At 48.2% G+C, this 27,642-nt stretch overlaps 9 protein-coding genes across 9 annotated transcripts; 5 read left to right on the forward strand and 4 right to left on the reverse strand.

Moving 5' to 3' along the window:
- Positions 1–926: 926 nt before the first annotated feature.
- GIQ15_03471 (uncharacterized protein) lies at positions 927–1,679 on the reverse strand (the record flags this gene model as incomplete). Its single annotated transcript, XM_033550888.1, has 2 exons — positions 927–1,181; positions 1,269–1,679. The coding sequence occupies 2 exons, from the start codon at positions 1,677–1,679 to the stop codon at positions 927–929; spliced, it is 666 nt and encodes a 221-aa protein (XP_033408049.1).
- Positions 1,680–3,350: 1,671 nt separating this feature from the next.
- On the reverse strand, positions 3,351–4,161 carry GIQ15_03472 (uncharacterized protein; the record flags this gene model as incomplete). Its single annotated transcript, XM_033550889.1, has 2 exons — positions 3,351–3,377; positions 3,508–4,161. The coding sequence occupies 2 exons, from the start codon at positions 4,159–4,161 to the stop codon at positions 3,351–3,353; spliced, it is 681 nt and encodes a 226-aa protein (XP_033408050.1).
- A 4,744-nt stretch (positions 4,162–8,905) lies between these two features.
- Positions 8,906–9,697, forward strand: GIQ15_03473 (6-phosphogluconolactonase; the record flags this gene model as incomplete). Its single annotated transcript, XM_033550890.1, has 1 exon — positions 8,906–9,697. The coding sequence occupies one exon, from the start codon at positions 8,906–8,908 to the stop codon at positions 9,695–9,697; it is 792 nt and encodes a 263-aa protein (XP_033408051.1).
- Positions 9,698–10,131: 434 nt separating this feature from the next.
- On the forward strand, positions 10,132–11,889 carry GIQ15_03474 (uncharacterized protein; the record flags this gene model as incomplete). Its single annotated transcript, XM_033550891.1, has 2 exons — positions 10,132–10,206; positions 10,309–11,889. 2 exons carry the CDS (start codon positions 10,132–10,134, stop codon positions 11,887–11,889), a joined length of 1,656 nt encoding a protein of 551 aa, XP_033408052.1.
- A 1,067-nt stretch (positions 11,890–12,956) lies between these two features.
- Positions 12,957–16,306, forward strand: GIQ15_03475 (wd and tetratricopeptide repeat protein; the record flags this gene model as incomplete). The annotated part of the gene is made up of 3 exons (XM_033550892.1): positions 12,957–13,117; positions 13,195–15,872; positions 15,951–16,306. The coding sequence occupies 3 exons, from the start codon at positions 12,957–12,959 to the stop codon at positions 16,304–16,306; spliced, it is 3,195 nt and encodes a 1,064-aa protein (XP_033408053.1).
- A 1,115-nt stretch (positions 16,307–17,421) lies between these two features.
- GIQ15_03476 (uncharacterized protein) lies at positions 17,422–19,185 on the forward strand (the record flags this gene model as incomplete). Its single annotated transcript, XM_033550893.1, has 1 exon — positions 17,422–19,185. The coding sequence occupies one exon, from the start codon at positions 17,422–17,424 to the stop codon at positions 19,183–19,185; it is 1,764 nt and encodes a 587-aa protein (XP_033408054.1).
- A 332-nt stretch (positions 19,186–19,517) lies between these two features.
- GIQ15_03477 (uncharacterized protein) lies at positions 19,518–19,904 on the reverse strand (the record flags this gene model as incomplete). Its single annotated transcript, XM_033550894.1, has 1 exon — positions 19,518–19,904. One exon carries the CDS (start codon positions 19,902–19,904, stop codon positions 19,518–19,520), a length of 387 nt encoding a protein of 128 aa, XP_033408055.1.
- Positions 19,905–23,457: 3,553 nt separating this feature from the next.
- GIQ15_03478 (calmodulin) lies at positions 23,458–24,128 on the reverse strand (the record flags this gene model as incomplete). The annotated part of the gene is made up of 2 exons (XM_033550895.1): positions 23,458–23,888; positions 23,963–24,128. 2 exons carry the CDS (start codon positions 24,126–24,128, stop codon positions 23,458–23,460), a joined length of 597 nt encoding a protein of 198 aa, XP_033408056.1.
- Positions 24,129–25,091: 963 nt separating this feature from the next.
- On the forward strand, positions 25,092–27,594 carry GIQ15_03479 (uncharacterized protein; the record flags this gene model as incomplete). Its single annotated transcript, XM_033550896.1, has 3 exons — positions 25,092–25,732; positions 25,789–25,849; positions 25,906–27,594. 3 exons carry the CDS (start codon positions 25,092–25,094, stop codon positions 27,592–27,594), a joined length of 2,391 nt encoding a protein of 796 aa, XP_033408057.1.
- Positions 27,595–27,642: the final 48 nt, after the last annotated feature.

A 27,642-nucleotide genomic window follows, 5' to 3' on the forward strand; every position in this document is an offset into this window, starting at 1 on the left:
CCGTGAAAGATCGGCGCATCGATTTCAGGGACTATGAAGAAAACTCGTGGGTAGACGCACCCTATGATATATTCGAGTTGCTCTATCAAACCCTGGGCGACGACTCTATACTACGAGGGATTAACGAAAGCCATGAGGTTGTCCAATTGCTGCTTGAGTCGGGAGCCGACCCTTCTATCACCAACAATGGGGGAGAGACACCGCTTGACCTTGCCAGGCCTGAGACTCCGGATCATAACTACTATTATGAGGAGAGGGATATGAACCGCAGAAAGTCGTTTTTCCTTCTTAGCGGGGAGCTTCCGGAGGTTCCCAGCCCGCCGCCCTCGGTATGGTATGGAGAAAGACTGGAGGCAGGGTGGGAAGATTCTCGTTGGGCCAAATAATATAAAACTGCTCTTAACACTGCATTAAAGCATGGAAGCTGGCATAGATGATAACTCGGGTAAAGATACCTAACTAGAGATTTACTGCTATTTTTACTTCGTGTTACCATTGACAGCTAAGGGTAGGTTCTTATATAACTATGCCTGCCCACGTACGGTGCGTCTGGGGAAATAATATGGGTCAAAGTTCATCGGATTCGTAACTATAGGTAGTTGTTAACTGTCGTCAGCACAATATTAAGACGTGGTCGTAGATGTATCAATATTTATATATGCTTAAGCCTATGTATATATCGCAATTGTTCAGCCCTCCATCTAAAGCGTTCCGGTTCCAATACAAAGGTAATGTTTTGCATACAAACCAGTAAATCCCCCTTTAATCGAGCGGTTTTGAATGCCGTTGTTGACCCATCAAGCCTCAACAACCAACTGCATATTTAGCGTAGAAAACCCGATACTCTCTTCCGACCCTAGGCTACGGAGTGGCTTAGTCAATTCAAGTAACTTTTTGAATTGAAATTGCTATTCAGCTCTTCCCCTTCATTTGCTTTCGGCTCCAGTCTCCCGCAGCCTCTTAATCATAATATTAATCCCCTCAACCACAACCTCCCACTCAATCTTATGTATTCTCTCCTTCAGCGCCTCTATATCTTCATCGACTCCTTTTATAAACGGAATCTCCCGTATCAAGATCGGCTCGCCCATGTCGACTTCCGCAATAACCTTATGAATCATAACTCCGGTTTTGTCAATTTTGCCTTCTAGCCACGCTTCATGTGCCCGTTCAATGGCATGCTATCACCCAACCAGAAAGATTAGCAAAACAAGGAACAAGGGGAAAAACCCACGCAGGCGCTTAGATATGAATATTCTCCCACTCACAGTTCCATTGAATGCCCCTGGTAGCGCAGGATGTAGATTTATAGTTTCCACACCATCGTTCCCAACCGGGTCCAGGAAGTTCTTTGACAGCACGTACATGAACCCCAAGCACACGACCAAGTCGGGCTTATCATCGAGCACTAGCCGTGCCAATTCGGTGTCATATTCCTCCCGCGCCTTCTTCACTCCTTCCTCGGTGTTTGGGTGTTTCTTCTTATATGTTAGCAGGTTGTGGTAGGTGGTGGGTATGCCGGCTTTCTTTGCCCGCTCGAGGCCATATGCATCCTTCCGGTTGGATAACACTCGCACGATTGTAGCGGGGAGTATCTTTGCATCAATGCTGTCGATGACGGCTTGGAGGTTTGTGCCGCTCCCTGAGATGAGGACTATGAGGCGGGTAGGAGATCCCATTCTGGTTTAACGGCGTTTCTTGTCGATCGCGTGGTGGAGGGGCTCTAGTAAAAAAGCCCATCGAAATTCAACTCAAACACGGCGGGGGCAGAAAGATCTCTCGGAGCGGAAAAACATGTCGGGGACTCTGGTCTTGGCAAGTTGACCGCGGGTGGGGCCGCCCGAAGTATAAAAGGTTCCTGCGGCGCTTACTAAACTTAAACATATCAACTCCAGCTCGTTGGAGTCTGTATACTCGAAGGACATGTATCAATGCCATGGAATCTTCCCTATATTAGCAGGGTCTGACCTCTCTCTTTTGCTCTTTGAGTGTTAACTTTTTGAGTGTCTTGTTGTGGTGTAAAGGTCGTCTCGTCCTTCGAATACGATACCAGCAGTCCATAATCAGCCTCGTTGGATCCATACCCAGTGTTCGTCTGCCAGGCCTGTAGTGCCTTATTGGCCGCCTCAATTATATCCACACACGATGAGGGTCATATCTTCCAGTTACTTCTATGAAAGTCTAATACTCAGACGTTGGAGCTAGAAAACCAACTTTTAGCTAGCGTGAACTAGAAAACTCAATAATGGCAAACTCACCTATCCCTTTTTTGAAGGATACACGTTTTTATACTGTCGCCTCTTGGCCAATAGACTATTATGCCTAACCTGAGGACATGCTTCACGTGGATAGGCTTATAACATCCGAGTAGATAAAGGGAGAGAATTTGCGAAAACTGCCAAAGGTGCGAAAATGTGATATACGTAGCTTAAGAATATACCTCTTGGGATTTTATACCCGAGTTCTCTGTAGTTTACGTCCAACACTTACCTTCTACCAGCTTATCTACTTTGCCATGGAGGGTTGATCGAGGCCAATGAGTAGACTCGGGGCGTAGTGTGAAGAGTATGCGTGGGGAGAGTGCCAACAGCGGACATCTCAGTCCTCGTATACTCAATGTGAGTTAGACGACAAAGAATTCTATAATGTTTATTCATTAATCATATCATATGCCTAGCTGATACGTATCAGGCTGAGGGGGAAACAAAGAGACAAGGAGGATGGTAAGTAGGCGGTGTGGTAAGGTGGTAAGGGGAAGAAAAGTAGAAAGTGGCAGGGTAGGTAAATGGTAGATATTACATGAGATAAAGTATGCGTATGAAATCCATCCGGTCCAGTCCAGTCCGTATTCCGGAAGCGATGAGCTTTTACTCCGTTCCGTGCCTATCGTCGTATCGACGTCAACGAGAAAAACTCCGGTTCCACCAAGTAGATAAATAAGAAAGGAGATAAATAAAATAAATGCCTCAAGAAAATGAATGCATGAACGTGAATAGTAGCTTGGCTGGCTAGGTGTGGGGATGCAAGGTATCGAAGAAGGGTATTAAAATGGAGTAATCAAGTGAATATAAAGAATAGCACGGTGGCTATGAAGGCGGATATCAGGGTAAGTGGCGATGAATGCGAGCTCAAACGTATACTTGACGAAGGAATAGCAGTTGAAACAAAGTTTGGTCCACAGGCAATATTAACCTGCTCCGCAGCTGCGACATATACCTCCGAAACGGGTTGTTTCTTATTACTAGCTACCTTCCAGAATACTTGCATCGTGCCAGCCAAACACTTCCCACATGCTGGACGTCCGGCAGATAACGAATAGCCTAGTCCTAGATGATAAACATATACGTTTGCTAGCATTTCCGGGTCGGAAGTAGCTTCTGCAAAACAATAGTTATCTGTCTCTGGGTTCTTTAGGCATGTTGCATCGTGCATAGCTCTGTATGCTAGGAACCCCGTCTTTGCTGAGACGACCAATGGGTTCCCATGATCCAAGTCTTGGCCGCATACGTCGTCTTGACCGATCATATCGGCATAATGGGATAGGAGAGTTGTGCATTTATCTGCTGGCGCGCTGCAGGCTGCGTCGAGAGTACGCGTGAGGAGCGCGAAGGATTTCGTGTTTGCGAAGAAGGAGCTGGATGTCTTTAGAAGGAGGGAGATGGGAACGCAGTCGTTGAAGGTGGAGTTTGATAAAAAGGTATCGAAGAATGCCGAACACTTCACGGTTGTGTTGTCGCTGCGGCTGGTGTCGAAGGCGGTAGGCAGTGGCCCGGCGGAGGCCGTTGGGGTCGCGACGACGATGCTGGTCCCTACTGTGCCTGTGGGTGTGCTCAGGATAGGCGGTAGAGTCGTACTGCCCGACCCGGACGTGGGTTTGGGTTGCTTTTTAGATGTAGGTGATGGGTGAAGTGAAGAGTCACTTTCTGCTCGTCGTTGGAGATCTGCTGGATGGCGCGGATCGGCATCGATCGTCCGTAGCTCTACCGTCGGCCCAGACCCAAATTGATGATCGGGAAGAAAGCCATCGATTGCGATGCTCGAGTCTAATGGGAATCTGATGCTATGCGCGCTCACTGAACATATGGCACTGAGCAGCAGTAACATCAACGTCCATGGTGCAAGGGTGAACCTGGCTTTTGACGAAAACACCGACAACCGCATCGTGGGAAAGGCTGATCGCAAAGCCATCCCACGACCACCATTCACTATATCAAGGTAGGTTTAACGAATGTAGAATCAGAGAGTAGAGGTTGACGTTGACGTTGGTTCTCATGAGGTCCGTAGGGAGCGAGATAAGCGAGTGTGCCGGTCGAACGGAAACGTGAGCGGAATGGCGCGGTACTGAGCGAGGAGGGTGAGATGAGCTGCAGATGATGCGCAGGCTAGCTAGGGTAAAAGAGTGGACATCGAGATCATCGACAACAAGGATGAAGACGAGCGTGGTCGTTGGACGCAGAGGTTGCGGAAAGAAAACGGATGAAGATGAAGTTTGGAGATGCGGACAGGCTGAGACAAATATACGCACGGGTCTGGCCCTACGCCGCGGAGGCTCGTATGAAAGGCGTTAGCACCGGGGCGAGTCTAGATAGGGCTCTGGGAGGATTTGTTACCTCTCTGTCGGTTAGGTCGTACCTGACATGGCCCAGCCCCGTCGATACTGACTTTCTTAGTTGCGTCCTTAGTTGGCGATACTTTGCTTTTTTCTTTGACCCCTGCCTTTATTTGCCTTGGTGTGGTCGGCCTTGGACACGCTATTCAACGGGGGTCACTGCGACAGTTTCGGGACGCCTGAACGATGCTGGCAGGTTGCATGACGCTGTTGGTCATAGTAGGCTATTTAGTCCGTCTGCGGCTAACTTCTGCTCTATCCGTGGCTAATTGGGTTTCTGGCGGTCTGTTGACGTCTGCTCATGGCTTCGCTGGTGGTATGCCCTGAGATTGCGCATCGAGCTGAGGTTTTCTGGATTCACTAGTCAATCACTTGAACCTGCTAATAAGTGAGTTGTATCTTAGCTCTTTTCTGTAAGCGCCATCTAGGCCGAAATAGATACCCAATATACCCGTGTCTCGAAGCCATGACACCGCTGTTGCTGCGAAGGGGCGTGGAGTCCTGTGCAAAGGGGTAGACATACCACCGCGCCGGTTTATATCCTTGAATTGATGCTCTCAATATCCAGCAACACCTCGAGTTCTCCTTGAAGTGAGCAAAGTGAAAGAGGTGAAGTCGGAGAATGGCCCAAAGCGGAAGAAAAGCCCTAGCCCTAGCTTCTTCCCCTTGTCCGTAATAAGAAGTCCTCCTTCTCGTACAAAAAACACCATTCACTCTTCTTCTTCTTCCTCTACACACAATGCACAATGCGTTTACATGTCATCGGAACCTGAAAAGGACACAGGGTATATCTATCATACTGCCTTCCTTTTGCAAATGCCATAAGATTGTACGTGCCTCTAATTTGAGTTCCAAACTGGCATCATGTTATGATTTAATGGCCCGGCAGCATAGTACGTCCGTCCAAGCATTGATATATACGGATATTCTTATACTAACGTATATTAGCAGAACGAAGTTAGGTGCCTCTAATTTAAGACTTGGCACGCGTGGATAAGTTTGAACCAATATGCATGATATCCTGATACAATGGCCATCTACGCAAATAACCTTAAGAATAACCATGTCTGAGTAGGGATTACTGAAGTTGGTACTATACAACAGTTCGCAGTCACCCCATAGCGGGTGGAAGAGGAAAAAGGAAGTGAATACAATGCCCCAGAAGTATAGATAGAGGGAGAAAAGGAACAAGGGGAGGTCGAAATCTCTCCTCTCTCCTCTCTCCTCTCTCTTCTGCTACAATGTCCCTCGCTGAGTGACAGGGATATACCCATATATGTTTACATGGAGATGTAACCACCCAACGATGCAGTATATAGGCCAAAGGAAATAATATGTGTCACGAGGGAAGGATAGTACACTGAAAGAAGGAGTAAGTCTAAATTCTTGAATCGAACAATACGAATATACCTCTACTGTTATCTTGATTCCTTGTATATGTTGGGTTGCATCCAATTCTTCCATTCGGAGCCTACTACTCCGCAAATACTATCTTGGCTCCCGTTACATAAAGAAATCCTCAAAAGCACAGAGTCGGCATTTACCCCCGACCAACGACGTCTGTCCTTCTAGAGCAGCCTATGTCAGGGATCAACCATGTTAGGGGTCAAGTCCGTGCCCGTATGCAAAGAATCGATAGTCTAAAGAGAAGACCAGGCACTCGGCACCACACCAGGCAGTCTTCTTGCCCTGACCACTCGCTTAACCCTCACACGATCCAACATTTCACTCGCAGGACATATCGTATGCCCGTGAGGCTGGAGGCTGAAATAAATTAAGTGCAGGGGAGAGACTTGCGTGTTGGGTAGTGATTTATAACAGATAGACATGGATAGCCTGGGCTATTGGGCAGACCCTGCTGCGCTGGCTGTGGAATCAGGGTACGTACATATAGCTGCAGCCAATCGCTATATCAGCCTTGTCCAGAAGTGTAGGCTGTTCTAGAAGTCTGGGAAGTGTAATAGCCGGCGTCCACGCAATGCTATGCGGTCTTCCATGGCTGTGGCGTCCGTGTTTAGCTCGTATACTCGATTCATGGGTTGATGGGCTGGATCCAAAGCCTATACTTTAAGTACTTACATTATACGAGTATACCTAAGTCTATAGCCTTGCGTAAAGGAGAAAACATAAAAGAAAAGAACAGAAAACCGTTTTGATTATATCTATTAACAGAGAAAAGAAAAAAACCCTCTATAAAGAGAGGTATAGAAGGATGAAATTAAACCTTTATCCTACTAGTTAGCCCCTATATTCTCTTAGATCTAAGGGCTAAAAGGGGTCTTATTACTTAACGTTTTGCAGATAGGTCTCTTTTGGCTCCGCAACGTGGATAGAGGATTATTGGGGTTGGAGGCGGGGGTTCGTCACAACAACTATTAATGGTCAATATTATATACTGTTATCAACAATATCAAGGATAATAAACTAACGTTATATGGCGAAGAATTTGGGCCCATGGGCCCCAGGTGAGGCTAGTAACGGCGAGGAGGCCCGTAGCGAAAAGGAAGAGCTTAAGCTCCCACATGCCGGTAATCTGAGAGACTAGGGTTTGCCTGAGGGCCTCGAGGTAAGGGGAGATAGTGGCATGCGTAGGAGCCATGTTTGCTGCTACTGCTGCTGTCACTGCCGCTGCTGATGTTGCTGATGCTATCATTGTCATTTCTGTGGCTGTTGCTGCTGTGATTATTGTTGTTGGTGGTGTTGTTGTTGCTGCTGTCGTCGTGTACTGTGCGTAGTACCGCGATGGAGAAAATAATATACCCAATTCGGCCATCACGGGATCATACATGCCCTACACCTACTCCCCCCCCTAACTTCATCTTCTATGGATAACCCCTTCAACTTCAAGATAAGGAAGAAGGATTAAGGACCACGGAGCGGGAGAGTGTATATAGCTATGGATAAGCTAAGTTGTGCCCGCTTCCCCCCTTTGTTCCCTCTACTAGAAATGGCTATGGGCTCTGCATAACCGCATGCATAGAGCGGAATAAAGAAGGGCAGTTATAGCGGATGATATTGAGGAAGACATGGTAAGGACATGTAGTCTAGATATCAGCATCTAGATCTAATACCATCATTGGTGTCATATTCCTTGGGTATTCCTGTAAATCCTCGCTCCCGGGCACAGCAAAGACAATATGGTGTGCAGTGGCCATAATACAGCTCCCCTGAAGGCGAATGGTCCCGCGGTCTCATGCAGCATCCGCAACCCCTTGAGCAGCATCCTTCATTGTCCACACACGCATTTACTAGTCTTTTCTTCCTTTGAATCTGTAAAGGGTTCCTCTTCTTCTCTCTATTCAATCGATGGGTGGTCTTTATATGTTCTCGAGCCATTGCCGCTTGCGGTGCCCTCTCGAATAGGGACGATAGATGTCTCTTTTGAAGCCAGTGCCTGGTTTTAGCGTCGACTAGCTTTTCCTGCCAGCCCTTGGGACCTAGATGATCAAGCGTTTCGAGTTTTTCTACCTTGCCTTCGATAGCATACTCTATGACCATGGCTTTGAGGAAGACTTCTCTTTGCCGAAGTACATCTATCTGACAGGCTACCCTCTGCATTTCCTTGATCCATTCATAATGTCTGTCGCGTAGGTACATGGGGGTAAACGCCGTCTTTATACTTCTAATGAGGCTTGCAATCCGCCATGCGCCTATGGCATGAAAGATTTTCTCGAAGTTTGGGCCGAGGCCAATAAGGAAGAATGGCATGTATATAAAGAAAGAAAAAAAGATATGAAAATCCCGTCTTCGAGCTTCATAATGTCGTCCTTATACACGCTCCTCTGTGCAGATAAAGGTAACTTTGTTAAACGTAGGATAGATAATGTATCGAAATCTCAGATAGATGATATAAGGTGATGGAGGGAGAAATTGATGGGTAAAGGAAAGGTATAGGAATGGGAGAAGAGCAGGTTCCATCCCCAAGTTCTTGCCACACCCTGAGTGAGGCGATGACGTAGTAACTTGAAGAGTTATTTGGGTATAACGGATGGTGTGAGATTTCGGTAGAGTTGGCCATAACGTACGATTGACAGTTACCCCTTACTCCGTACTCGTGTACGTGCCTTCGTAGTGTCTTGTCGTAGATGACCAACTCTTGCCATCCATAGATGTTGATGTTGATGTTGTTGATGTTGATATAGAAAGAGAAGGAGATACCACGTGATCCCCCACTCCCCCACCAGGCTTTTGCTTCTTCCAAGGTTACTTCTTGCTTGCTTATTCTACAAAGAGTAAACATAAACAGTAAAGGCGATGCGATAGGAGAGCCAGCCTGTTCGACTCCATACTGACATCATGACGGGAGGCGCCCCCAGCCTCTACTCGTTCCCGGACCTGGGCGAGCTCAAGAAACATCTCAGGAAGTACGTGCTCCAGTCGCAGAACGCCGCGATAGCAAGACACTCTACCTTCCGCGTCGCAGTCTCAGGCGGCTCTCTTCCAGTTGTCCTGGCCAGCTCCCTCCTTGCTCCCGGCGACGGCTCAGACGAAGACACGCCCAGGTTCGGCTCATGGGATATCTTCTTTGCCGACGAACGTGTCGTGGCCCTCGACCACCCAGATAGTAACTACGGCCTGCTAAAGACCGAGCTCCTCGACAAGATACCAACAGACCAGCTCGGTCAGCCCAACGTTCACCCCATTGTACTCGACGATGATACCCAGGAGGTAGCGGACCAGTATCAGGATGAGCTACGGCGCGCGTTCGCTGCAAAGGATAGTGTGAAGACTCCCGTTTTCGACCTTATATTGCTTGGCTGCGGACCGGATGGTCATACGTGCAGTCTCTTCCCCGGCCATGAGTTGTTGCATGAGAAGGACTCGTGGGTTGCGCCCATCGAGGACTCGCCGAAACCGCCACCGAAGAGGATCACATTGACGCTGCCCGTTGTCACGCATGGGCTGAGAGTTGCCTTTGTCGCGACAGGTGGAGGCAAGGAAGACGTGCTGGCGCAGATATTTGACAAGAGCGAAGGCAGCTCGCTTCCCTGTGCGATGGTGAACGCTGCCGGTGGTGAGAGAGTGAGCTGGTTTACGGACTCGGCTGCCTCGAAGGCTGTGAAGTTCCCCAAGCGCGAGAACCTCTAGGCGGCGCCACGATGACCGTGTTATGAGCCTGTGTTATGATAGCGAAGGAGGTGCATTCGGACTGGGACTTCTGTAATTTTTAGTGCTGTCATCCCCAGTTTTAAATATAAACATTACTAGTCCAGAAGTTTCGTCAAGTTGATAAAAGTGACAGTAGCAGTCAATTAACTGGGACTGGGACCAAGGGGGTATTAAGATATCGGCCATAGCCTCTTCTTCTTGTTGTTGTATAGAGTTAGGTAGTGACAATGATAAATGAAATTTGATCTTCGCTCGATGTTTATCCTGCCGTCTTTCTAGGATGCGCCAAAACCCCAACCACATTCAACACCAACAAACTACTCCTAGAATACCCTCTCTCGCAAGATATCACTTAACACCTCGATCTATCGTTATGTCCTATTATCGGCCGATGCATTGAAAAATAATACGTCATGCCAATACCAACACGGTCGCTCTCTTTACGCGAACCTCAAAGGAGGAAACAAGCGGTCAACGGGGATTCAAGGGTATGCGCGAAACGTCACCAGCAAGCCATTCCTCCACACCCCGTTCATGAGAAACGGGGGGCTCTTCTAGGTAGCGCGATTATAAGCTAATTCATACCACAGTCGTCGTCACCCACCAAGCAATCGCAACTACCACGTTCAAGTTTACGGCGGTTGACCACGAGCGCAGAGATACAGAGTGACGCCAGCACTGGACTTGGAATTGGATATGGAAACGGAAACGGAAATGGAAACACAAGTGGGAACGCAAATGGGAATGGAGTCGCAGAGAAGAAAAGCTTCTTGCCACAGAGACGAACGCTTCCGAGACCGCAGAGTTTACAGATACCGCATGCAACAGTGCAGAGTGCTCGATTGAAGCAGCCTGAGAGTCGATTGGAGATAAAATCTACGAAACCCAAGCCAGCACCGGCGCCGACACCGACACCAACGCCGTCAGACGGTGTGAGATCACGTCCGTCGTCCAGGTCGAGATCCCCTACGAAACCGGAACCGAAACGAGCCCTTGCCAGACCTCCTGGTGCCGCGCCCCTGGCGAGATCAGTACGCTCTTCGTCGCTGCTACACCCGCCCGCACCGAAACTGGTTACTCCCGCCTCACATTCGCGACATCGTAGTCAGATCATCAACTTCGACGCAGTGAAATCAAGGCCGGCAGGCAGCAGACCTAGCTCCTTCCATCCCTCAACATCAAAGCTTTCAGCGGCGCCACTATCAACCTCCCCATCGAAATATTCAGCAACTCCATTATCGAAATCACCATCGAAGTATTCAGCAGCTCCATTACCATCATATCAAGCGCGATTTGGACTTAAGAAACCTACAAAAACCAACACTCATTCGCCCGAGACGGTTTTTGAGAACCCTAACCCTAGCCCTTCCCCTACGCCTACACCTACACTTACGCCTATAGAGGATCAATTGCCTCCTGAACAAACACTCGCGTTACAAACCGAACTTCTCCAGCTGCACGTTTTGCACTCACAGGGTCTTCAGACGAAGGCAAAATGGGAAGCAAATGCGGAAAAACATTATAGGAAATTACACGAATCTGTAAAGGCGAGTTATCGCCGAGAACAGGAGAAACACCGGTACCGGAATTTTCAGGCCGTAAAGAGGTTTGAAGAGAAATCGGCAACTTCAAGCAGCGGGCATGACTTTGCTATACAAATAGGGATATTATCGCGTGTTATCCAGGAGGTTACGCATCTCACGGAGTCGGAAGATAGCCAGTATAATACTGTCGTTGGAGTGTTTGAAGAATGGACACAACATGTCACCAAGCTGAAGCAGAGCAGGCAGCTAAAAGGCGACGACGATGACGTGAACAGTGACAAGGTCTTACTGAACGCCGACGAAGACGGAGATCTGCAATTCATTGAACCTTTACCCTTGCAGTGGAAGGAAGATATCGCGGCCCTATCTATGCAGCTGTCACAGCTTTCAGGCAACCTTGATGATCTGGATATACCCAAGCCTGGCGCGGATAAGGATAAATACGGCAAGGAGATAGACTATTCGGATTCTGCGCTCGTTGGGACTGTGACGGGGCATAAATCCCTGGTAGCCTCGATGGCAGAAGAGTTGGATATGATTCATCGTATTGAGATGGAAGTAATGGAGTTTGAAATCTTGTGGATGGAGCGCGCGTTGGAGAGTGTTGGAGGTGCGGCGGAGGTATGATACATGCTCTGGCCTCATGATATTATGGAGATGATCACTACGCATCAACTGTGACTATAGAATGATAATGAATGATCCTGCAGGACGGTCCTCTAATCAGAGAGTATTCTCATATCCTCTACAGATTCCTACCAGTCCTTAGACTTCTAAGCCAAGACAGGTAACCCTAAAGACAGGTCTAAGAATAGATCTAAGCATATAACGGTCTAAGTAAGTATAAGATAGATATAAGTATAAGATAGATATAAGTATAAGATAGATATAAGTATAAGATAGATATAAGTATAAGATAGATATAAGTATAAGATAGATATAAGTATACGATAGATATAAGTATAAGGGGTCTGAGTATGAGGTCTAAGAATGCCGAGGCTGTTTTAAGATTATATAATATGACATGCTTAATAAGCTGTATGAGGTCACCACCACGTGACCACCATAACTGTACCCTTGTGGGGTAAAAGAGGACAGAGGAAGCCGTGCCTAGACAAGTACAGCAGCAAGACGAGCTCGACTCTCCGACCACTCGCTGCTGAACCCGCGTCCAGGGAAGGGATTGCACCGATACCGCCAGGAGACGCTAGATCTTTGCCTTTTTACTCCCACCAGGCTCCTTGCCCCTCAGTTCGACTTCACCGACGGCCAGGGCTGAGCTTACGTCTCGCCTGTAACCGGCCTCCAGGCTGCAGTTGCAGCTTTCTTCGAGCTGTTGCGGGACGCTCTGGAGCTCCTATACGGACCCTGATCTCATTACGAAAGTGATCCGAGAGAAGGTTGTGCTATATTGAGCAGAAGGGGATAATATTTCGACTGTCGTCAAGCTCCGAGTAAGGGGTAGTCAAGACGAAAGCCCAGCCATTCGGAACCGCAACCCTTTTTATTTTTACTTCGTCGATAACATTCCGATATTATCAATTCCACCAGGGACAAGGCCAATTTTAGGGTGGTGGTGGCAGGCTTAGTCTTTGAGAAGCTTGCGTGGGCGAGGTCGGGGGAGTCCAACTATAGGATGTCCACCTCGAACAGGAGTACAGGTTGACTTTCCGAAACTCGCCTTCAGCAAACCGATGATGAAGTCGACACTACATAAACGCCTGCTTCTCAGGGAGCAAGGAGATAGCATTCCGTACTCTAGCGTCCGCGGAATCTATGGCGATAAAGCGTGGATAAATGACTTGGATATAGTCAATGAGCTTGGCGGACACAATGGCTGTGTCAATGCTTTATCGTAAGTTTTCCAGTCTCACTTTCTTTCGATGACTGATTTAATTGAAAACACGATGTGCTGACAGAATATGTTCATAGCTGGTCGAGCTCCGGGAAATTCCTCGCGTCAGGATCCGATGACAAACACCTGAACATATACTCATATCAACCCGAATCTACGGATGTGCCATTCTTCCTCAACACTACCGTCATCACTGGCCATTCGGCAAACATATTCTCTGTGAAATTCATGCCGCATTCGAATGACGGGACGGTGGTGTCATGTGCGGGTGATTCGGAAGTCCGTGTTTTTGACATCGAGCATCAAGGAAGGGCTACGAATGTGACAAACGCTGCCTTTTCCTCTGCTCGGAGACGAAGAATCAATAATTTCTTCAGCGGAATGTGGTATTTGACGGAAAATAACACAAATTCGAGAGTCTATAGATCTCACGCAGATCGGGTGAAACGAATTGTGACCGAAAATTCACCACACCATTTCCTAACCTGCTCTGAGGACGGGGAGGTTAGGCAGTGGGATCTACGCCAGCCGTCATCGGCATATCCATCACCTCGTGGGGGTCAGGGTTTCATGGCGTTCAGGCCGGGGTTGAGGCATGACGATTCCAACGTACCTCCGCCGTTGATCTCGTATAAGCGGTATAACCTTGATTTGAACACCATATCTTGTTCCCCAACTCAACCGCATTACATTGCCCTTGGAGGTGCTCATCTCCACTGCTTCTTACACGATAGGCGAATGCTCGGCCGTGATCTGCAGGAAGAACGTGGCCAGCCTGGAAGTCAGAGTCCTCCAAAATCGTGGCATGAAAACGAGCTCATGGGGAAAGCTACGCGCTGTGTTAGAAGATTTGCCCCACGCGGCCAAAAGAAAATGAGAAGTAGGGACAATGGCCATATCACGGCTTGCAAAATTAGCAATGCCAATCCAAACGAGATGATTGTCAGCTGGTCTGGAGAGCACATCTACAGCTTTGATCTGATTCACAGTGACGATGCACTCGACCACAAAGAGGGAGATGATAAGGAACGCCTGAATGGCACTACCTCTGGGAGAGCTAGGAAGTCGAAAAACAGAAAAAGGAAACGTGGAAAGGCACGTTCTACTGGCTCTGTTGCCAGCGGGTCGCGCCACCAATCTCGCCGCCGGCCCGAAAGTACCGAACCAGAAGACCTGGCTTTTAGGGTTCGTTATAGGAACGGCGAGTTTGAAGATATTCCATTCGACTCACTCCCAGGCTCTAGTCTTGCGGATACTCCCGAGGAAGTTCTAGAAAGAGCACGCGAATCTGTCCTGAATGAGGCACAGAAACTAAGCCTTCGTATAGCCAAGGGCCTTGTTGAGGTTCGCAAGCTGCTTTTTTCAGTCGATGCTTCTACTCGCGAGACGGCTGAAGAGCAACCAACCTCCGAACCTACGGCGTATACGTCCTCATTTACATCCGTTCTGGGGCTCGCAGCGACTTATTTGCCTGAGATGGACGACGTAATAAGGAAGTGGAGGTATCCTCTAAATCCGGCTCATGGAGACGTCATTTTTCAACAAGCGCTGCGCAGTAACAGAGAGTCGTCCCGTCGATTTATCCAGGCTTCCGGTACCTTGGCTAGAGTCCTTGGAGGTAAAATACAGACAGCATCTGGTGGTGATAGCCCGCAGCTACGCTTTTTTCAGCGGATAGAGCCCGCTCCTACTGAAAATGGTGTTATTGATAACAGCAGTAAATTCGGGTACGATTTCTTAAAGGCTATTCTATTATGGCTTGAGGGTGGAAGGCCGGCGCTGCTTGAAGGCTTCAAGCAATCCCCGGCAGAACGCCGTAACGCTGCCAGATTTCCTATTTCACCGTCTGCTACGGATGAAGCGATCGACACCATTTTGATACCATACCTAAAAGGTTTGGCTGGAAACGCTCCGGTGGTGAACGTGGACGCCTCTAGGTTTGAGCTTGATGAGTCTCGCATAGTATTTACTTCGGAGTCTCATGCGGTGAATGCCTTTGCTCAAGCAATCAAGCTCCCTCTAGAGGACCTCTCCGGATCTGTGGCGTCATCGGTTGAAGACGAGGAGCCCTCAAGAAGCCACTCCAACCTATCCGCCCTTGATCGACAAGCTGCGATTAGATTCTGGGGTTTAAAGGTTGGAAGAGGTATTCTAATGGAAGTTGGTGAAGGCGTCAATTTTGAATTTGTCAATCGAGCTTTCGGTGGTCTTCGAGCTACGCTTGAAGAAGATGAAGATGAAGACGATGGCAGAGAAAGACTTCAAGAGGATATCGATCCTAATGAAGAGGAACAAGAAATCTCAGAGCTCCATGTTCTCGCCAGATCTCCGTCACGTCCTCACGATCCTCGTTCAGAACCAGAAGTTGCTTCTGAGGCTGATTCCGAGGAAGGGCACGATGACGATAGCTCATCCGAAGATCTGGATGATGAGTATAGTGATGACGATAGTAGCGACTATGACTCTGAGGACGAACACTCGAGGGGTTCAGATGATGACGAGTTTGGAATCTCCACTCAACTACCCTCGACGAGGCGTAACACAGTCGAGTCGCATGTTCCTTGCTCGTCCCATCTAAACGTTTACCAAGGGCACTGCAACATTAAAACTGTGAAAGACGTCAATTACTTCGGTTTAGATGACGAGTACGTTGTCAGTGGGAGCGATGATGGGAACCTCTTTATATGGGACCGAAAGACATCCGATTTACTCAACATTCTCAGCGGAGATAGTGAAGTTGTCAACGTTATACAAGGTATGAACAACATCCTTGTCACGCAAGGCCCTATTATTTTTTAAGTGTTACCCCTATGTGCTAACTCGAAATTACCAGGTCATCCATACGAACCGACACTCGCAGTATCAGGAATTGACCAAACAATCAAAATATTCTCACCCGATAGTCGAGCACAAGAGGATGCTAGCAAGGGTGTCAACATTGCCGATCCCGATGCTCAGTCTAATATGACTGTTGGCGTTGACCATGTTCTAGGAGAAGGTCAAAGAAATACGCAAGGCGTCGGACTCGAGAGCCGAAAGCGACTGCACGACAGCTACCAGATCCTAAGCCAGAATGATGTGAATCGCCAAGGAGGGATGAATGAAGCCTTTCTTACGGTACGTTTACTACAACCCTTGATCCTCCCCCGAAGAGGGCTATCGTTTGCCGAATGGGCAGCATTATTTTGAAAAAAGTCCTCACCTCATTCGCTACCCGATTCATCGCCAATCCAAGCCACGCAACACACTTTTACACCCTGAATTAAAGGAATTCATAATACTCATTTATGCCTTTCTTGAAATTTTTTAGAGGAGTATGCTTGCCCGTGTAGCAGCGACGCTTAGGGATAGACACAACGTTAGGCTTGGGCTCGTAGGTACTCATAATACAGGAGACGACCATCAAATTATGCTGGATGAGAATTGTTCTGTAAGTGTATCACATTCTAGGCCACCCAAAACCTACGACTACTAATCGGCTAATCCTTTATCTATAGGTGATGTGATGAAACCTTCAAACGGCTATATACGACCGATAATTATCCGTTTCCAAAGCGTTTGGTGGTATCGAAATATTTTCGTTCGTACATATGTACATGTTTCTATACCCTTACTGATTGCGTTACCCAATATTATTACAATTTTACACAATGCAGAAGGAAAAGCTCTAGGAATGGCGTTTTCCTATTTCCGACTATTGTGTGCAACCAAACTACTTGCACGTTGGAGAATGCTAGGTATGATTTACGTTGATAACTAGCAGCCTGCTACCTAGGTCCAATCAGCCTACCTAAAATTGCTATCTGGGGTTTTTCTGTGGGTGTTGGATGGCCTGGATTATAATGGAGCTAATGGTTTATCTGATGGAAACTACCACACTGATAGTTAGAACCGGGTGAAGATGGTAATCAACTAAATACTTCATATCTTTCGCCATTCAGGGAGGCAAGCGGAGAGCGTCTATATGTCACGTGATATCGCAGTTTTTTCGGAATTGCCCGCACAACGGCGAACTCTGAGGCAAAGGGAACAAGCATGATTTGTGGCCGTTTCTCCAGTTGATTTACTGTATTTCAGTGCCTGTTAACTAGCAAGCAACCCTCAAGGCCTCCCGCGTTTTACTCAGCCAGTGACCAACCCTTGGGATTCGTTGTTGGATACATCCTCCCCTCCTTCGGCTTTTGGAATTGAAATCGTGCCCCGCCAGTGAAGTGCTGCTGTCAAGATACTTCACGCTCCAATTTCCACACAATCCTTATGCATAGAAGCTAAAGGAAGAGATCTGAAAGAAAGAAGCCGTGGAAATGCCCCTAGACCAGAATGACAGCTGCGAGCTGGCTCTCTTGAAGGAACAGCGGGAATATTCGTTACTGCTCCATGTCGACCCATATAACCCGATCCGATATTTACAACGAGGTCTAATATATCAGAAACTTGGTTTCCCTGATCTAGCAGCTGCAGATGCCTATCGTGCTTTAACTCTATTTGACGCCGTGGTAGATCCGGATTCCAGTGAATATCCTGCTCAGAAACGCGCTGGGCCGGTCGCTTTGTTGGATTCAAGTTCCACTCAACCCCTGGAAAGGTCTTTGGCGGCGCTGTCTACAAATGATGATGTAGATGGCGATTCAGACAATGACGACAGCGACGAGGGTGAAAATTCTCCATATGAACCAATCTCTGATAAGGAATATGACGAAAACATTGCCGACGTTTACGTATTGCTCGTGGAAAGTTTAGCACAGTGTGGCTGCCTGCGGGATGCATATGACCTCTGCGTTCAGGGTATGAAATTACCTGGAGAAGGCACCAACACTGGTGCGCGGCAAGAGGAACTGAGGGGTTTACTTGGCCGAATTAAAGCAACGGCGAAGACCACAAACCCTGCCTCCGGATTTAACCCCACGGATCTCCAGGTTCAAGGCCATGCTAGAAGGTCGTTATACCCGTGGAACACGCACGAGCCGAATCGGAACACACCAGAGGTAGTGCAATTCTTGAACCAACGTTTGGCACAAGTAGCGCCAAAATGCGAGGTGCGGGCTGTCGCTTTGCCTTCCTTACATGAAAGCGTTGTGGATGGGAAGCTGCGAGAAGATATCAAACCAGAAGGTGAAAATATTTCTATTCAGCTTGGCCTGTTTGCAAAAGAGGATATTGCTCCGGGCGAGATTCTTTTACATGAGTCGTCGATGTTAACAGCCACGAATCGGTTACATGATGATATATGCGATGCTTGCAATGGTCGTTTGCCGGATCTTTCTTCGCCTGAACCACCTGTAGCCTGTGAAGACTGCTATGATACTATATTCTGCAGTCAAAAGTGCCATGATCTTGCCCAGGACCTGTATCATGGCGCAGTCTGCGGGCAGGATGGGCTAGAGTCGATAGGGAAGGACGTTCCAGACCCAAAGGACAAAGCCGATTATTTATATCTTTTATTGCTTGAACGTGCAATCGCAATGGCGGCTACTCAAGAGGTCCACCCCCTCGAACTTCCGGAAGTCAAATATATATGGGGCGATTTCTCCTCCTTGGATGGGAAGGCCGAGGATCTTATGGATGCATCCTTCACTAAGCGGCCGGCATCCGCGACTTTACCATTTTCTTTTCAACTCAACATCGTCCAACCCATGCGCATATTAGATGAGATGGGGATTGACCCGTTTAAATCACTAGAACGATACGACACATGGGTGCTCAATACGTTGTATGCCAAATTCCGTGGCACTGCATCGGGCCGCTTATCTACCTGGGATGGCGGACCAGAGGTTTGCGCTGTACATCCCCTTTGGTGTTTGGCAAATCACAGTTGTGATCCAAATGTGCAATGGGAATGGGGTGGTGAGGTTACGTTTACTGCTAGAGGTGACGAAAAGAGGGTAAAATGGGGCCCGGCTCCTGGGGTAGCCAAGGGAGGTATTCAGAAAGGGGATGAAATTCTAAACCATTATTGTGACATTAACCTTCCAGTTAAGGAGAGGCGCGAGTGGGCAATGGGAGCATTAGGAGGCGCCTGTCTTTGTGAACGCTGTGTCTGGGAGGCGGCACCTGTGAAAGCTTCTTAGGCCCAAAGACGTATGTATTTTTAGGCAGCGGTCTATGATCAGCCTGTCAACTACCCACGTCTTAAAAAGTAATTAGAAATACCCTTACCTCACCTAGTCTTTACATGCAGCTCTCGGTTCGCATACACCCAAGGATTCAGTCTCCTCGGCTCAGTTAACACCGTATAGAACTATTTCGGCGAAGGCTAGAAAGGCAGGTAACTTTATACAAGATGAACCAGTTCTGACATTGGCTTGGCTGCTTCTAGTTACATGTCCTTGTATAGGTTATATATTCCTGTAGACATCTCTCCTCCCTATAGCCGCGAGACGCATCTCTTTGGCTTCCACCTTTAATTGTGGGTAACATTGACATTGATAGGGCCCTTATCGGAAGAGGATTGGATATCGCCATTGCCAGCACACTCAGTGTATCCGTGGTCGTAGCAGCAGTCGATGATTTCTTGGATCTTGTTGGCGACAGTAGTGGCGTCGGTATAGCTTTGCGAAGAGGGGTGGGAACCGGTGCGGCGCATGGTCAACTTGGCGCTTCCAAAGGTAGCGAATTGGGAGCTTCCCGAGCCGGAGACGCGGTACTGTCCACCGTATGCCAGGACAGCACCTTTGAGTCCAACGATATGTTCTCCTTTGGTCCCACGCTGACGGACACAGCTGACATTGTTTGCAAGGGCGGTGGAAGCGAGGGCAGCGGCCAAGACGGTGGTGATGGTGAACTTCATTTTGTTGGTAGGACGTTTTAGAACCTATACAATGTTTAGATTCGTCAAGATAAAAGACCGCTAGGGATAATTTGCTTGTATACCTAAGGGTGCTTGGAAGAGTTGTTTTTTCGATTGATATGATGATAGACTTAATATGTGATGATGGAAGTAGAAGAATCTCGTCTGCCGAGGGCGTGTTCTCTCCTTTATAGACATTTTTTGCCTATAGAGAACGGCAATGTAAAGCAGAGGTCATCATACACCAGCTGATGAGCGGCTTCACTACTCCGATCCTGGCAAAGTATACTCTCTATAAACATGGTCTCCACACTGGACAGCCTCTGAATCGAATAACGGCCAGTCCGTTCTCTATCATCCACCATGGAGTCCGAAGCTATGGAGTTCTCCGTACAAGATATTCTTCTTGTTCCATGTGGAGCTTGAAGGATTAAGCTTTTAGGATGGCCTTATATGCACTCCACTCTATAAGCTTAATCCGACCGCTCATTGGAAGAGCCAAAGCGGCTAAGTAGCTAGTTAAGCAGGGGTCGGAGGGAGAGTCCCGACTTCAACGTCAAGATACCCAGCCCTACAGCTTATTTGAGCAGAGGAAGGATGTCCAAGAGTAATGGCTGTTTCGGCGGACGCCTGTGCTACCTTGGAGACGATCACCAGAGGGCGGTCGGAAGAACAAACCCGCCCTTGCGTTCTAATATGCCTTGACACGTCCTCTAGTCATTCAATAGATTCCTAGAAATCCCTCTTCTTTGCTGTTACAGCCCACAATATCTCTGGAGGGTTTACTGTTGGATCCAATCTGTGGATACCATGCAAACTCCGAATTCAACAAACGTAGTCTATTCGCGTTCTCATTAACTAGCAAAGGTTACTACGTCACCCAGCAAGGCTACGATTTGACTGTTTTCAGCTCAAGAAGGAAAAAAATGCGCAGCGATGCCGATGGGTGGGCGGAAAGAAGAGATTCTAACCATTCATGCCGAAAAGGTAGAATATGAAGAAGTCGACGAAGACAATAACCATGAGGAAGAGGGATAGGAGGAGTGTGAAGGCATTCTTTATACCCCATGGAGTTCGACGAGGCGGGCCCATGTCCTACAGAAGAAGAGAATCAAAGACAGGATGAAGTTTGGCTACCACTCGCATGTTTTGTTGAGGATTTACCAGGCCTCAGAGGTCTGATATATGCATCCAGAGATCAGGTCCCACTTTACATACTCTCAACACCACAACAGTGACACCACGATACTGATTTTAGGATGTTTTATAATGAAGCTCAACAAATTCCAGGCAACGCCTAGGACGGATAGGCCTGGATGAGGCCATAAGATGAATTCTGCTTATGCAGTATAGGCACCATTCTCTGTGGTTCTTATAGCTAGAACCAATAATACTTACTAAACAGGAAGGGCCTGCTACAAACATGTGAGAGAATGCGTCTAGTAGGGTATTTGTAGACAACTTTATTTATAGATGTATGAAATCTTGATGGGGCATCATGGATAGCTAGAATTAAACTATATACTCTAAGAAAAGGTAGTCATAATCATCATCATTAAAATGAACATTTGCAAAAGAAGAAAGAGAGGCATCAGGGCTAGCATTGGGAAATAGAAAACAATATACCGTCCCTATCATTTGGCGTGTGAAAGCAATTCCTCATAAAGGTCTGAAGGAATCTTCTGTACAACCAAAACCGTCAGAGCAATCGTTTCTTTTGCATCAATAGGCGGAAATGATCTAAGAATTTTATTTGGACTAGATGGATGTAATAAGTTAGTAAATATAATAAATATAAATTGGTTAGTTGGAATAGGGAAAAAATTACCTCTGGCTTGCCAAAATGATATCTCTCATCCTTATCAGTTGTGCAACGATGCATAAGATATTTAGATGCGGCCCATAGGCAAAGAGGAAATCCCAAAGATGCAACACCTCTGGGAGAGGCGGCGTGCAGGCACATAGTGTAAGAACAGATGGAAACGCATATAGTTCCGCATACATCCCTTTGCTGAATAAGTGGTTTGCTAATTTTGGTTCAACGACCTCTAAACATCTGTCTACCAGTTTTACGCCCTTGTGGACTCCGTCCATTGTGCTTCTCGCGTACCCTGGACATTCACGGGTAATGAAGTGGTGGAATAACGCGTATGCTTCCACCTCGCTTCGTGAGGCATATAGGAAAGGGGCACATAATACATTCATTCCCTGAACGTATATTGCAGTGGAGTCCGATAGGTTTGTCCCTTCACTACCGGTAGAATGGGCATCCGAGGCGAAGACGGAAGATGTCCTCCTCGAACTTGATTGTTGTGAGGGAGAAAGCTGGCGTGAGGATGAAGTATTTTTTGAGTCATGGATTTTCCACGCTACCGCGTTGAGAAGGCGTATGAGACTGGCTTCTGTCACCCTCCGTTTAAATAGCGGATCGGTTGCTAGAGTCCGGAAGGTGTCGTTACGGATCTTGGTATATGCTGGTGATCGGCCTCGGTGGACTAAGGAGAGATATTCGTCTGTGGGGAGAGGAGGTATGTCGAGAAGGGCGAGCCAGATATATATCCGGTGAGTTGACTTGAACCATGGAATATTAGCACGGGATCTAAATATACCTTCCGGAAGGAACACTCTTACCATTCCATCGTTATCTGCGTCGACCCTGGTGGATAGAATCAGATACCTCAATTCCTCGAGCCCAATCGCTATATTATTGTTTGGTGGACCCTCCCTCAGAAGATTTTCAAGGCCAGAACGTCTGGTAAGATACCCAATCGATCCAGATTTACGACTCGCACTCGGTCGTTTGCGCGGCTGTGCACCTCCAGGTCCGGCTCCGGTAACGTCACTATTCGATCTCCCACGACCATGAGTAGTAGTAGGTGCTGGTGTCGTCGCCGGAGTTGCTGACTGCTGGGGAGTCTGCTGCTCGGAGGTATCTCGAGGGTTGGAGGCGAGTGCATTTCGGGAAATCGCCGGGCGGGGACCCAATGCCGGACTATTTGAATACGTCGATAGGCTCTGGTGTGATTGGAATCTGCGTAGCGTTCTAGTGGGTTGGGGTGGCTGCAGTCCGCCTGGTGCTGCGGGGACACGAAATTGAGACGGTTGAGGCATGCTTCCAGGAGCACGGGGCGGCTACAAGGGTCCTATACTGGACTCAGATAATCCCCTTAGAGCGTATCTGGTGAGTGAAGGTCGAATTCGCCTGGCGATATGTGCGAGAGCTGGCGTGCGAGTTATCCCTGCCCTGAAAACCAGCCTCATCGCGATCGATGCCCAGCGCGTCGCGATCGAGCCAATTATAGAGGTCACGTGTGTTTTATCCTTGGCAATATCAAGCTTAATTAGAGTTTGGAGATAGCTTGCGCTTTTAAGGGCAAGGGACAACAGGGACAACACGAACAGACGAAGAACAGGGGAGGAACAGGAGGCTGTTTATAAGACAATAGATCATTAGTTGGTACAATCAATGATTAGCCACTCGCCAAACACCAGAAGAGCTATACAGTGCCCATGCTAATTAAGATACACCCGCCTGCCGCTCAATAAACAATGCTCAGCTGTCCTTTGGTTTCGATTTATCTGCGTTCGGGTCACCCCCACCCCCCGTTAAATTTCCAATAAACTCCTCGTACCGAAACACCTCGGCTCGGTTCCTTGAGCCAGCAAGAGAGGAGGCCTTGTTCCCCTTGGCGCCAAACGCCCGTCGACCCGTGAAACCCTGTATGACCTCGTTGATCTCGCTTTCTGTCAGTTGCCTCTCGTCTCCTTCGGGGCTTGTATGGAGCAAAGCGTCTCGAAGCTCGGCCAGGTCAATTTGACCACTATCATCTTCGTCAAAGGCTGCAAAGGCATTCAGCAGTTCCTGGGAGGATGATAGAGGTGCAAGGTGAGTAGCAATTTGGTTTAGATAGGTTGGAAGGTTGATTGATCGAGGGCCGTTTGGCGGGAAGTAGGCGCCGGTTGCTAATGACGACGAATCTTCACCTAAAACGGGAGCAACGTTGTAAGTATGGGCACGGCTCATATGATACCAGGGTTAAAAATCAGATGTAACTAACCAAGGTTATTCAGAGCATCCGCTATATCCTCTCTATTTACCAGTCCATCGTTGTCACGATCGAGAACCTGAAACGCCTCACGCATCTCTCGTAGCTGGCCTGGGGGAATCTTGCTCAGCAAATCATTGCTTATGGGCGGCCTCTCAGGTGTCTTGGAACCCATCATTGAAAACCGATCTTGGGTATTTGCGCCCTTTGTAGGCGACAGCTGCGGTGATCTGGGTCCCGGGGACGACCGTAACCCATTGCTGCCGTTCGTAAATATATCTCCGCTCTCCAAGGCTTGGAAATGGCTTAGTTTGCTTGGTGAATGCGTAGGAGTCGTTCCTCTGCTGCTGGGGCTGGCTTGTGGATTTGGCCGGATCACTGTTCCAGGAGAGGAAGCAGGTGGAGAGGAGACGACCGATGGTCGACGGAAGGGAGAGGAGCGAGGAGATCCAAATGAAAGAGGAGATGGCTTATACGGTGTGGTGTTAGGTGTACCCTAGGAAGTGTCAATTGCCATCGTCGCTTAAATGGAGTACCCAGAGTTCCTACCATTGTTTCTCTCTGCTCTAGATCTGTTAATGTACTCCGTAGAATATCAAGTCAAATGAAATCTATGTCCAGGGCAGTTGTATATCTTCGTAGTTCGTTTTGAGCTCTTCGATAAGCTCGTTATCGGCTCATGTCCCAAAGCGGAAATCAACAAACATTCGGATAAACTATGTTCCCATATATTGGCATCCCCGCATCCGCAAGAATGTTATTCCGAAGATGGCCTGCTTGGCGGCACGTGAAAGGCCAGGGCAGCCGATTCGACGTTTTGAGTTAATCCGAGAAGCGCGCAAGGCACGAGGAAACCGGCAAAGGCGATATCTGCTTCATGGCGCATATCCAGAGAGCTCTGCGTCTAGCTCTCCCGACGGCACCTTGACCTATGCGCCCTTCTGGTGGACTGATGCATACCCTTAGATAATGATATTGCACGCATTGCGTTCATAGCGAGGTACGTCGAAGCGTCACTCTTTAAACGCCAATCGTATCTTATCACAAAGCTGACTGCGGGTACCCCCTTTTGCTCAATATAGAATGCAATTGTCTATTCCTGACCCTTTAATTCTATAATTTATACCTACAATCTTTAGCCATGGCGAATTCGTTAGCCCGCCGGCCGTCTACGAACGGTTCCTCCCATGATAGAGGCACCTCCTTCACATCGATCCCGACTTCGTCTATATCACCGCACCAGAGTGTTGGAATTGGGCCCAGAAAGAACCGCTCGCAGACGTCACTCAGCCATAAATCCATCAACAGCTCTGGAGAATCGTCACAGCGGCGGTCTGTACATTCCTATGGCAGCTTTCAAGCCCAGAAGCGGAGGTACAAGTCTCAGTACCCCGCCGACTCTCCTGAGCCGCATGTCGAATATATCCTTGTGGCGTCTTTCGATGTGGACCGAGGACCAATAATGGAGCACCAATATCCTAGCGCCATTAGCGGTGATGAAAGCATGTTGGCGGAGCTGATGTTGCCGGATCAAACCCACGTACGCAGTCAGGACTGGACAATTTTCTTTTTGCATAAGGACAGCGGTGGGCCAGAGGAGGACGCCGAGTTTGCGGAAGATAAGGAAGGAGATGACGAACAGGGCGAAGATAAGCTGCAAAATGGAGAGTCTCATGAGTATGCAGAAGATGACGAAGTCGAGGATGGAGGGATGGACGATGAGCCACCCCTGATGTATGTCCTGAATCTTGTAAACACAAAACAGGACACATCGGTTAAACGGTAGGCTCAACCATCTTATCTGGCCTGTTTATGGATGATTCGCTGACAGAAAGCAGTGGTGCTATGGTCAAAGCAATGGCAATATGCACGAGACATTCGTTCCTTCACATATATAAAGTTAGTGTCCCACCGTCCACCACCTCTCATCCAACATCCACTAACAGGAACTATAGCCGTTACTCCTCCTTGCTCTAGAGGACTATTTCAAACACCCTTTCCCCGAAACGCTGGCCACCCTATACGATTCTCTCAATGCCATGGACCTCTCGCTAATGCCGTGCCTCTCATATCTTGAACGACATATACTCCAGGCAACCGAAACGAAGGACCTGTTTGTAGAGAAGTTCGAATGGATGATCAAACAGCGACTAGCCGACGAGCGTGCAGAACTTGAACGTCAAGGTATTGACCCTCAAAAGGCCGGACCTCCATCACGGTACACTGTACCCCGCGATACTCATGAGTTCGAATCCAAAATCGTTTATAATGACATTGCCATTCCGGTTAAAGTCCCCAGTGCAATTTCTCCGGAAACCGTGGGTGATTTTTCCCTGGTCAAATTAATACAAACATTTGCTGGTCCCCATGCAACTTCCCCACAGCCATTCGTTTTACACCCTCATCTCACCAGCAGCGGTCAATTCACTCATCCCATCATTGTGCTGGTGAATGCTTTACTTACCCAAAAACGGGTTATATTTTTGGGGCATAATCGGCCGTCTGGAGAGGTTGCAGAGGCTGTCCTTGCAACATGTGCACTGGCCTCAGGCGGTACACTGCGAGGTTTCACTCGACATGCCTTTCCATATACTGACTTGACGAAGATTGACGAACTCATCAAAGTACCCGGCTTCGTAGCTGGCGTAACCAACCCGACGTTCGCAAATCATCATGAATGGTGGGATCTTCTCTGTGACCTTCCCAGCGGACGAATGAAAATCAGCAACCGCGTTGAGGCAGCCCCCGTAACAGAGGGAATGCAATATTTCCAACCACAGAACCAGAATTCCTCGTCTTCTCTACTTAGTAGCTCGTCGACCCCTCCAGACCTGACTGGCGATGTACAGTTTATGGATGATATCCTCAAGAGCATCGCTTCTAGGCACAGTGAAGGCGTCATTCGAGCAAAATGGCGTGCATATATCAATAAATTCACCAGGATATCCGCTACCTTTGAGGAAATTGTTTACGGTGCGACCGCGCTTGATATCGTGGGGCCGGATGAGCCTGCTCCAGACTCGTCTCCCATACGTGAACGGCCAGGAGACACCACACTACGTGGACATGGATATGTCTGGGTCGACGAGGCCACTAAACAGCGTGAACTTGCCGCGTGGGTGCCGCGGATCGAAGGATGGAGAAATACCCGATCATACTATTACTTTATCCAAGATAGTGCAGCATTGCATCTTGCAGGGAAACCATTAAAGGGGCTTGACGTCCAACATCATCATGACCGGCTTCGCACACTAAAGTTGAGCGAGGCAGAGGCTAAAGCAGTGTACCTCGCCTTCTCAAAGTCCATAAAAGATTACAACTCCATCTGTCAGCTTCTTTCTGTCATCCCTGAAACCCAGGCAGGCTTGTTCTATCTATCCATGGGCCTATTCCATAACGACCCGACCGTCCGCGATGCCACAGTCGAACTTCTTGACCGGATATCTGCGCACGAAGCCGGTCGACACTTCTGGGCTCAGCTCAGCAGGTTTGCGAGACTGGCTTATTTCAGAAATAAGCGTGATAAGGACAAGGATGCCACAAGTCCCCTTTCTCCATTTGAGGAAACCGCATCACACAGCCTTGTCGGGGTAGCAGTTAGCCATACCTCGACCGGGACTAAAAAAGGAGGCCGTCGGAGCTGATGAATCGGACATGGCCAATTTTCCATTCCCCAAAGATATACATAGTGT

The sequence above is a fragment of the Arthroderma uncinatum genome (genome assembly GCF_011692745.1).
Source record: "Arthroderma uncinatum strain CBS 119779 chromosome Unknown scaffold2, whole genome shotgun sequence".
In the NCBI taxonomy this organism is placed as follows: domain Eukaryota; kingdom Fungi; phylum Ascomycota; class Eurotiomycetes; order Onygenales; family Arthrodermataceae; genus Arthroderma; species Arthroderma uncinatum.